General features: G+C 48.3%; 2 protein-coding genes across 2 annotated transcripts in view; both read left to right on the forward strand.

Annotated features, from left to right (window-relative positions):
- Positions 1-4,429, forward strand: part of SEZ6L (seizure related 6 homolog (mouse)-like) — an 87,470-nt gene extending 83,041 nt beyond the window's left edge. Inside the window, exons 15-17 of the mRNA XM_010828852.1 lie at positions 2,354-2,468; positions 2,583-2,685; positions 4,400-4,429. Coding sequence (XP_010827154.1) covers positions 2,354-2,468; positions 2,583-2,685; positions 4,400-4,429 — 248 coding nt within the window. The remainder of the gene's footprint in view (positions 1-2,353; positions 2,469-2,582; positions 2,686-4,399) is intronic.
- Positions 4,430-9,799: 5,370 nt separating this feature from the next.
- The window catches only part of LOC104980213 (verprolin-like), a 32,799-nt gene continuing 31,692 nt past the window's right edge, over positions 9,800-10,906 (forward strand). The window contains exon 1 of the mRNA XM_010828853.1: positions 9,800-9,830. Coding sequence (XP_010827155.1) covers positions 9,800-9,830 — 31 coding nt within the window. The remainder of the gene's footprint in view (positions 9,831-10,906) is intronic.

Raw genomic sequence — 10,906 nt, forward strand, 5'->3', positions numbered from 1 at the left:
CTGATTTTTGGCTGTGCTGAGTCTTTGTTGCTGCACCTGGGCTCTTTTTAGTTGCCGTGAGTGGAGGCTGCTCTCTGGTTGCGGGCACAGGCTTCTCACCCTGGTAGCTTCTCTTGCTGCGGGGCACAGGCTCTAGGGCGTGCAGGCTCAGTCTTACAGTCGTGGCACACGGGCTTTGTTGCCCCACGGCACCTGAGATCTTCCCAAACCCAAGATCGAACCCTGGCCCCTGCACTGGCAGGCAGATTCTTAACCAAGGGACTGCCGGGAAAGTCCCTGTTTTCTATTCTTTTGTTAGAAATTACCAAGCGAGACTTATTAATGGGGAACAGATGTTAAAAGTGATACAGGATTTTGTCTTCCCTTTTCAACCCCTCTCATACATAAAATGTTCTGTTCTGTATAACCTTTATCTAGTTTGGTCCAAAACCACTCAAGTCAGAAAATAATAATAATATTTTGTTTAAAAAAAAAGAAAAAGTTTTAGGGCTTCCCTGGTGGCTCCGTGGTAAAGAATCCCCCTGCCAGTGCAGGAGACACAGGTTCAATTCCTGATCCAGGAAGATCCCACGTGCTACGGAGCAACCAAGCCTGTGCACCAGGACTACTAAAGATGGTGCTCCCTAAGCCCGTGCTCCACAGCAGGAGAAGCCACAGCAATGAGAAACCCACTCGCCGCAACTAGAGAAAAGTCTGTGCAGCAGCGAAGATCCAGCACAGCCAAAACAAATTAACTATCTTTTAAGTTTAACCAACTGGATGATTTCTAAATTATTTTTGGAGTCGCTTGTCTTTCTGACTATACGCAGTTCACTTAGAATCTGGGGCGGTAGGAATTACATGTCATGAGTTGCACTCTCTTGCAACAGATGACATTTTAATCCGAGCAGATGGAACTGGGGCTCAAGTGTGTACAGGAACAGAGCCTGTATTAGCCAGTCCGCTGGAAAAACAGGGCATTTATGCTCAACTCAGGCCCTTCCTTTGCTGTCTTCCAAGAACCTGTGAACCGTGAGAACGTCTCAAACGCCTGGGGGCATGATGTTCAGAGGGCATGATGCCATTGTGATGTTCTGTGCTCACGCATTTATCATAGGTATTAAAATTGATTTTTCAGGCCCAAACAGTGGCAGTTAATGGATTATAGATTGGCATGCAGCCGAGCTCTGTTAGACATGGCCACAGAGAATGGCAGAGAAAAACGGAGGTCAAGTGTCCAAAAGGGATGCGGGGCTTTGCTGGGAAAACACCCCCATCCCCCCTTCACCTCCACACTGAATTATCATTTTGTTGTTGTTCAGTCACTCAGTCGTGTCCAACTCTTCGCGACCCCATGGACTGTAGCACGCCAGGGTCCCCTTCCTTCATTATCTCCCAGAGTTTGCTCAAACTCCTGTCGGTGGAGTCGATGATGCCGTCCAGCCATCTCGTCCTCCGTCAGTTCTGATAGTTCCTGTGATTTCTGCAGATTACTGGGAGATAGTGGGGGGCTCCAGGTGAGGCCGAGAGGGTTACCCGGGAGTGTGCAGCCGCCGCCTCTGAGAATCAAACCCGAGTTGGCACAGTTGGGGTGTCATGGGGCGTGTGGGTACCGCGCACTGACCTGACTGCCCAGCGCCCTCTGCTGGTGAGTCTGATTAAGCAGGTCTGGAGGGGACCTGCCATTCTAGACACAACCCTGTCTTCTCTTGAAGTCGAGCAAACCTGCCTTTCCAGTTAGCACGTTGCGAGTTTTCTCCAAGTCTTCCCTTGGATTCGGTTTTAACCAGATTGTAACTGTTAATCACCTCACCCCTCCCTAGAAGAAACGAATTGAAAGTGAAAGTCGCTGAGTCCTGTCGGACTCTGCAACCCCGTGGACTGTATAGTCCATGGAACTCTCCAGGCAAGAATACTGGAGTGGATGGCCTTTCCCTTCTCCAGGGGATCTTCCCAACCCAGGGACCAAACCCAGGTCTCCCACATTGCAGGCAGATTCTTTACCAGCTGAGCCATAAGGGAAGCCCAAGAATCCTGGAGTGGGTAGCCTATCCCTTCTCCACGGGATCTTCCTGACCCAGGAATCGAACATGGGTCTGCTGTATTCCAGGCGGATTCTTTACCAACTGAGCCGAGTTAAAAGCGTGTAATTCTCCATGGTGTCCATGACCACCCCATCCAGGGTTGAGTCTGGGCTCTGTTGCAAAGGACCAGCCCCGTTTCCTCCAGTCTCCGCCTCTTCTCCCTTCTGGAGACAGCTCTCCAAGGAGGAAGGCTTTCACCCACTCCGGCATTAGCTCCTGGAGTAGGTGCAGGGCTGGGAGGGCGGGGCCCCGCGCTGGGCGCCGGGTACCCTCACCGGCTGTGTGTTCAGTAGCAGAAGCGGCAGCAGAGACATCTCTGGAAGGAGGAAACATGGCTCTGGCTATCTTCATCCCTGTCCTCATCATCTCCTTACTGCTGGGAGGAGCCTACATTTACATCACCAGGTATGGCGGGGCTCCGGGTGGGGATGGGGGCTCTCAACCCCCTCAACGACCAGCAAGCTGAGGTCTCCTTGTGCAGGAGAAGTCACTTCTGTCCCCTTGACCGCCTCTCTCCAGGTGCCGTTACTACTCCAACCTCCGCCTGCCTCTGATGTATTCCCACCCCTACAGCCAGATCACCGTGGAGACCGAGTTCGACAACCCCATCTATGAGACGGGGGTGAGTCAGTCTCCCTTCTCTCCCTGGGATCTCCCTCTTTGCTCTGAACTCATGGACATCAAAACAAGAGGCTTAATTTTCTCTTGCTCACGATGCCGCTGACAGAAAGGCATGGCCAGTGGCTGATCCCCCCCAAGACCCCAGAAGACTACTCGTGATTCTGCAGCATCACAGCCCTTCAAATTCACTGTGTGATGGTGTACAATTGTCTCCCAGTACTTGGGGGGCATAAACTTGACTTGTTCCTTGTCCCTGCTAACCTTCTCGCACTCCCACTTACTCTGAGCTCCTGCGCTGGTTATTGATTGGTGTGTGACAATATTACTGCAAATTTAGGAACCTGAAAAGGCACCCATTTATTACTTCATAGATTGTGTAGGTAAGGAGTCCAGGAACAGCTTATGCAGGTCCTCTCCTCCAGGACTCACAGGCTGCAGTTAAGGTGTCAGTCGAGGCTACGTTCTCATCTGAGGCTTGACTGTGGAAGGATCACATCCAAGCTCACATGGATGCTGATGGCATCCAGTTCCTTGCAGGTTGTTGGACCGAGGGGCTCAGTTTCTTGTAGGCTGTCAACCTCAGTTCTTTCCCGTGTGTCCCTCTTGTAGAACGACTCACAACATAGCAGCTTGGTTTTTCAAAATCAGAGAGAGAGAGAGTCCCCTTGTAAGAGGAAGCCACAGTCCTATAAAATATAAAATACAGACGTGACATCCTAACACCTTTTCTGTACTCTGTTGCTTAGAAGCAAGTCATAGGTTGTGTCCACAGTTAAGGGGAAGGGATCATACAAGCATGTGAAAGCCAGGCGGATGGGGATCATGAGGACCACCTTGGAGTCTTCCCACCACAGTCTCATCTACCATGAAACACAGACAGAATTGCTTATCTGTGTTGACCCAGTGGGAAATACAGACTTCCATTAAAGCATATGACAGCAACCCCTCCAGGTCCAAGTCTCTGAGTTCCTGTATCTCCCTTCTCTGCCCTGGGAGCCTGGAGTGTATCACACACACTCAGTGAATATTGGAGAAATGGAACTGATTGCTGCCTACATGTTGTGGTCATTTTAGATTTGCCACTGGTAAGACAAAGTCATATGTTATTTTACACATATGTAGCTTGTTTCTGAATCCTCAAAGAAGGTCAAGCTGACGAAAAATAGTACTTTGGAAAGTAGACCTTATTAAGACTCATGTGTATCATTATGTGTATTAGACTTTTGTGTATCAGTCACCTAGAACTATGATAATGCTGAGTAACAAACAGCCCCTAAAGTCAGTCGCTCAAACCAAAAAGAGTTAATTTGCTCATCGATCCATGGGACAATGTTTTTGGCTAGTTTCAGCTGGGCAGTAGTCCTGGTTCAGCAGCCCTCACATACACATCTGGGACTGGCTTGTTGGCCAGTGACCCAACTCTGCTGTCCAGAACTCTCATCTTCTCATCAGCATCTTGATCGTGCCAGAGGCCATCAAGGCATGTTCCACTTATGTTGATGGCAGAAGGGCAGACACAGGCAGAAACACACATGCACTCTTTAAGCCCCACTTTACCATAACCCACTGGCAAAAGCAGGTCAAGGCCAGAGCCAAGAGCACTGCAAAGTCCTCTGTCCAGTGCTGGGTACAGGGAGGAGTGGAGATCCAGAACCATGCCAGGAGTCCCTCTGCCACACAAGGGGTCACCAGATCTGTGCTCCACTTTCTCACAGGAAACCAGAGAGTATGAAGTTTCCATCTAGAGAGAGCTCCACGTGGGACGGGAACGTACAAATACGAACGCAGCTACAACCTCCTTGAGAGACCCATCTAGAGACCATGTGGCATTTGATGGAAACCCCGGAGTGTCGGCTGGCTTTTCTTTAGACTCTTTACTGGAGACTTACTGTTTTCTTCGCTGTATTTATTATATTTAAAATCGAGTTTAGGTGTGTGGTTGGATGTATAGCAGCTGCAGCCAAATTCGTGGCACGGCCTCAGTCGTGAAGGCGGGTGGAGGACCTGTAAAACGGCAAACGCAGCAGCTGAGGGAAGAGGGGAAAAAAACAGAACGCAACAGGCTGTCTCTCCCATAAGCAACTACGGCTGCATCAGATTGCATGCATCTTCAGGATCCATGCCCATGGTGTTTTCGTACAAATCTAAGGTTAGGTTGGAAAGGGGTATTTCTTGTTGAATTAACTGGGGTTGGAATTTGGCACGGAGACTTAAACAGCTCTGCTCCAAAATCAGTCTGCATCCATCCTTCCGATTTCCCGGGCTTCTCAAAGGATTCACCCCAGCTTCTCCCCCCCTGGCCCCTCTGAGGGCAGCAAAGTTGTGACATGAACATTCTCTTTCACCACCCCAGCCTCCCTGGCTGCTGGCAAACTAAGAAAATGTTTTCTTTCTATAAAGGTGACAGATGACAAAGGAAAGTTTTCAGAGAAGATGAGCGATTTGAATTCCAGTGAAGAACTGGATGAGGGGGATCGCTGGGTAAGGGAATGGAGTGGATAAAATGTTCTTTTCCGTGACACTCTTCCAGTGATGAAAGAGCAGGTAATTTATGCCCCCAGGGCCAGAATCGATCACTGTGTTCAGCAAGGCCACCCTCAAGCTGTGATGATTGATCTGCATGCTTTGGAGGCATGAGGAATGTTGCCTGTATAGTTAAAAGGGTATAGGGTTGCATAGGAGGAATCCAGAGATGAGCTCTGATGCCCTCCCGGGATGCTGGAACGCCAGAGCCCTTAAAATAGTGGAGATTCAAGCAAGGTGGCACCTTCAGAAGACCCTTACATTTAAGTATTTTGGAGGGAGGGTCCCATAGGAAGAAACTGCTTTTCTGTTCTCTGAAGCTCTAGCCAGATGTTGAATGGTGGTGTGAATGCTTGACCATGGAGGTGCTTAGAAATAGGAAAGGGGATTTAAAACCTCCATGGCATCCCATCATACTATTTGCAGTCCAATGAGGAGGGAAGGAGAAGTTTCAGGCCGGGAAGGGCTTCTCAGCAGCTCATTAATCCTGTGAGCATCCTGGTATTTTATCAGGGTCCTTTGCCCCACCCCAATAGGACTGGTGAGCATGTGATTATCTGGAAGATTTTTTTTTCTAAATATAGGTGTAAAGAGAAGGCAAGGGGTAAGGATGCTCGGAAGTAATAGCCCATGTGAGGCTAGTTCATCTCCCAAGTGATGGCTGATGGCTCAGAGAGGTGCACCAGCCTGGTGGTTTGGGGGTCCTCTCTGGCACCTTCTCATGCTCTCTAGAATTGTTTTAAATCAGCCGGTTTTCAAACATTGAAAGGCTTTTCAGGCTGCCCTGCCTTTGGGGCAATGGCCTGGAGTCCACGTCTTGGACGCTTGCTTAGAAAGCCTCTGGAACAGAATAAAGCAGTTGGCTTTGCAGACACACAGACACATACACCCTCCTCCCAGCAGGACCGTGGTCCTCAGTCTCGGGGGGTCTGAGGCCCACTATATTTTCCTTCTGCCAGAAAAGGATCCTGCACACTTGCTCCTTCCAGCATGCACTCATGATGCACAGCAAGAGGCCATAAAACGCTGCCTTCCATCCGCCCAGAGTCCACCCCATTCTATGAAAGAACCAGAGGAGAAATGTTCCAGACCGTTAGTGAGCAATGTCATGTCTGGAGAAACAGCAGCAATGCAAATAATGCAAACCCTTTTTAAAAAAAAAAAGGCAGAATCCAGTCGTTGCTTTGATATCTATTTGTGGCTGATTTAGCCCTAACCCTGGGTCATCCAGAATGAAGAAGTCTATTAATGACATTTAATATTAGAACAGACTATGGTTACGTGAACACTAAACGTTTGCCTTTCGTACAGACTGACAAAAAATAAAATCTTCATTCTAACCCCGTCCCCTAAAACTGGCCAAGCTATGGCCTAGGCTTTCTTACTGGCTGTTGGAAAGAGTAGAGAGGTGGAGTTTTGTTTTCCTTTTTTTTTTTTTTTTTTAAGGATTCCAATGTATCAGTTCTGTCTTAGTAGTACAGCTCCTGTAACCATGTTTTAAAAGTTTGTTTAAGCCAAAAGTTGGATCATGCAAGCTTGACAAGGTATAGTGTGATTGAAGGACAGGTTGGTGTCTATTTTTCTTTCTCAAATATCTGTATGTGTCTTTGTAATATGTAAAGGTGAAACAAATCATGATAATCATGCCAAAAATTTACCAGGCATCTCACTTCAGCTCCTGTCATGTCTGTTTTTCTAAGATCAATGTTAAAATCTGCTGGGATTAAATATTTTTGAATAGGCTACAATCCTGAGAAACTCGAGAACGGACTGAACCGTCCTACAAGCTACCCTTTGTAAAACATCGGGGAAATACGTTTACAGAGATTTCGAGCTTCAAAGAATGCATGTGATGGTGTGTATTACATGCTAATTCGTATAAGCTGTATCTGCCAGCTACCACCTTGTGCTTTAAAACGCACACACTCAATCCTCTTCAGCTTGGAACTCATCCTTCTGCTTTTTTCAGGGGTAGAGGGTAGAATTATTTAGCCAACATAAGTATTCCGGTCGCTACTTGATGGCCATCCTTACTTAGTTCCACAGACATGCTTTAAAAAATGATCTTTTGAAGCCAGCTCCTTGGAGAGCCTGCAGAACCTCAGGCTGATGGCTTTGGAAACTGCCAAACAGCCCAGCAAGAAACAAAGTGGCTGCATGACCCAAATGGTTGTATACGTGGACGGGACTTGGCAAACACATGGGTAGATTGAGGCTGAGTGTGAGCCTTGGTAAAAATGACTTTTTCTTTAGGGTCGACCCAAAGGGTCTGACTTTCCTATGCTTTTTGAGGTCACTGGGTCATTTGAGGTCAGGTTTTATTAAGTTGTTTAGAGCCCCCAAAGGTAGGTAGGCTTTCTCCTGGGGAGTTTTCATTTCCATTTTTTTGCCCAAATTAAATGCAAAACAAAATTTCTAAGCTAAAATAATGAAGTCATTTTCCACTTTGTATATATTGATGCTAATAAAACAAACGAAAAAGAGTCAAAGCTATGGGGGTTTTGTTATAAACACTCCAGGATGGCACCGAGGGAACTGTTTCCTGCTTCTGGGGATTTGACTGGGGTGACACATACTGACACTTTGATGCCAAGGCAGGACTGCCAGCTCGGGAATGGTTCTGGGAAAGTGCAGAACAGTGTGTCCACTGCCGTCATCAGACACACCAACCATCCAGGACATACCAGTAGCATCCATGTCCAAGAGCAGGAGAACAGAGATGTTCTACCTCAAGCCCAGCAAATTCTCCATCCTCCACCTTTTGTTCTCTGTGGATTGGAAGATGCCCACCTGCCTAGGTGGGGGTGATCTTTGTAACTCAGTTTCCCAATTCAAACGCTAATCTTTAGGGGAGACACCCTTACAGACTCACCCCTTAGCCTTAGCTGAGCACCCCTTAGCCCAGTAAAGTTGACACATACAATTAACCATCACTAGCATGTCTCCATTTGACAAAGCGATGCTCCAGGTGGTACCCAGAAGAAAGTAGAGAAATCCTGATAGATGACTGCAAGCCACGATTCGTGCCAAGAATGACAAGTGCCGGGAGGAGCCAGGTGCGGAGGGGGATTGGGGGTGAGCGATCAAGGAGGTGATTTTAGAGGAATAGAGCCATACCGGGCTGCTGGGGAATCCTCGGGGCAGAGGGAGGCCGATGGGAGTTTGTCCTCTTTGAAGGACAAGGCCAGTGTGGCTGGAAGGTGGAGCGAGGGGGTTGCTTGGTGGGAGAGGGGCGGAGAGGGTGCAAGGGGACAGACCCCAAGCAGGGAGACAGGACTGGACTCTGTTTAATGTTCTCTCCGGCGGCCACGTGGGGAATCGAATCCAAAGCTTAAGTAATTCTCAAGGATTAGGGGAACAGGGTCTCCAAGGTCGCTCTAGATCTCAGGGACAACTCACAACAAATGGAGAAAGGGCTGGGGAGGCACGTGCGGTAGCATCCCTGTGGTGGTGGGGGCGTGCTCCTTCCTCGCAGCTGTCCAATCATCTTCCGCGATGAAACGAAGGGGCGGGGCTTCTGATAGGTCCTCTGGGGAGAACCTTCCTAGGGGGCGGGGCCGCTGGCGGGACCAGGGTGGGGCTGACTCACCCATAGGCCTGTCACTCAATCAGTCCTGGAACGGAGACGAGGAGGAAGGACAGACTAGATAAAGAAGACAAGGTAGTGTGCCTAGGATACTTTCGGAAACCGAGAGTCTGTTTTCCAGGCCCGAATGCCTGCAGGTTTAGAACAGTAGTGGAGAGACAAGAACTCTCCCTGAGACTGGAACCCACCCGCACCAGTAAATGCGCTTCAAACTGAGCAGGACGGGCTGCCTTGGGCCAGAAGCAAGACAACCCTAAGGCAGTGACCAGTGAGACCCCTCCCAGGATAGTACAGCAACAATAACCATTATAGTCCTAGTCACTAGCATTTGTTGACTGCGTGCCGTTTCCTTTTTTCCTACATTTTAAATTTGTTGTTGTTCAGTCGCTCAGTCCTGTCCGACTCTTTAGTGATCCCATGGGCCGTAGCCCGACAGCCTCCTCTGTCCATGGGATTTGACGGGCAAGAACACTGGAGTGGGTTGCCACTTCCTTCTGCAGGGGATCTTCCCCACCCAGGAATCGAACCTGCATCTCCTGCATTGATAGGCAGATTTTTTACTACTGAACCACCAGGGAAGCCCTCTCTCTTTTGGGTTTGCTAGTTATTTGATGCCCTTTAATCTCTCATTTGGGCTCTACTCTTAGTAAAATTATTGTCATTACAGATGTGGCGCCTGAGGCTCAGAGAGGCCAAGTCACTCGCCCAAGTCCACACAGCTTGTCCATGAGGGAAGGAACGCAGGAGGTCCGGCTCCTGGTCCATGTCCAGGGTAGGAATGCCTGCAGGCCAGCCTGAGCAGTGCCGCTCCCTCCTGGAGCACCCAGAACCCAAGCAGGCTTTTATCCCATGGACCCCCTGAATGCAGTGTCAGCCTCTCTTGGCTTTGTCCCAGGAGGTGTTTGGCTGGACTCAGCAGTGGTTAGGAGCTAGAGCTCTGAGTCTGAATCTTGACTCAATCAATGATAAGCAGCATATTGGGGTGAGGGACCCCAATAGGAAGGAGATGTCTTTCTACATCATTGTGAAGCTCCCTGGTATGGGGCTTCTACATCCCTGTGTGTGGGAGGAAAAAGTGATAGAATGTTGGGGCAGACACTGAAAGTCACCCTATCCAATGTCTGTTTCTCTGCTCTCTGCTAACAGAACTTCAGTTTTGCTCAGCAACAACAGCAGCCATGAGCCCATCTTCCAACAACAGGTCACGGTTGGTTTCAATTATGATAATCCTGTTACCCATTTCCCCAGCCTCCTTTGGTGTTAGGGTTGATCTTCTAACTCCTTCTGGTCAATGCGCATTAGCTGAAGTTGGCTGTGTGTGTGTGTGTGTGTGTGTGTGTGTGTGTGTTGCTGGGGAGGGAGGGTTGTCTACGAAAGTCTTTGCCTTCCTGGGAAGAGGGGACAGACTCAGCTGATACAGCACCAACATCCCTGCTCCCTGTTTCCTCCTTTCTGAACCTAGTCATGATGCTTCAGGACTTGAGTGTCCATCATGCAATGAAAGACTCCAGCATGAGGACAAAGGCAAGACACTAAGCATGGACAGATACTAAGTGGATAGAAAACTCTGGGCCTCTGATGGCGCCAACATCCACCTACCTGTCCCAAGAATAATAATGCTGGAAACCAGCTCCGTGAACACAGGTGATGGTTCTGTATGTTCAGAAACTGTATAAACAGAGAAAATATTTCACCCAAGCAGAACCTAAAAGCAAAGATAAGGTATGAATGCCACTTTCTGGAAAGTTCTATCAATGTTTCAGCTCCTGTGCCCCCACCAACCTCCCATTCCAAGTCTCTCACCTCCCTCCGATGTCTTCCCTCTTCTCCCCATCTTTCTCTGTCCTTGTTATGAGTCTGTCCAAGATTTACTAACCTTCTGACCTAAAAGATGGCACAGGACAGAAAAAGTAGCTTTAATATGAACTTCATGGCTTACAAGTTTTAAAGACCTATTTTTTATTTCCTCACATTTCTAAGTTTTTATTTACATTCAACTAAGAAATACCCATTTTATTTATTTTTTAATGTACAACTTAAAAAAAACACACAATAAAAGTCCTTTATCTTTTTTTTTTTTTTTTTGGCCACACCCTATGGCAGGCGGGGTCTT

The sequence above is a fragment of the Bison bison genome, unplaced genomic scaffold (assembly GCF_000754665.1).
Source record: "Bison bison bison isolate TAMUID 2011002044 unplaced genomic scaffold, Bison_UMD1.0 scf7180017864495, whole genome shotgun sequence".
Classification (NCBI taxonomy): Eukaryota; Metazoa; Chordata; class Mammalia; order Artiodactyla; family Bovidae; genus Bison; species Bison bison.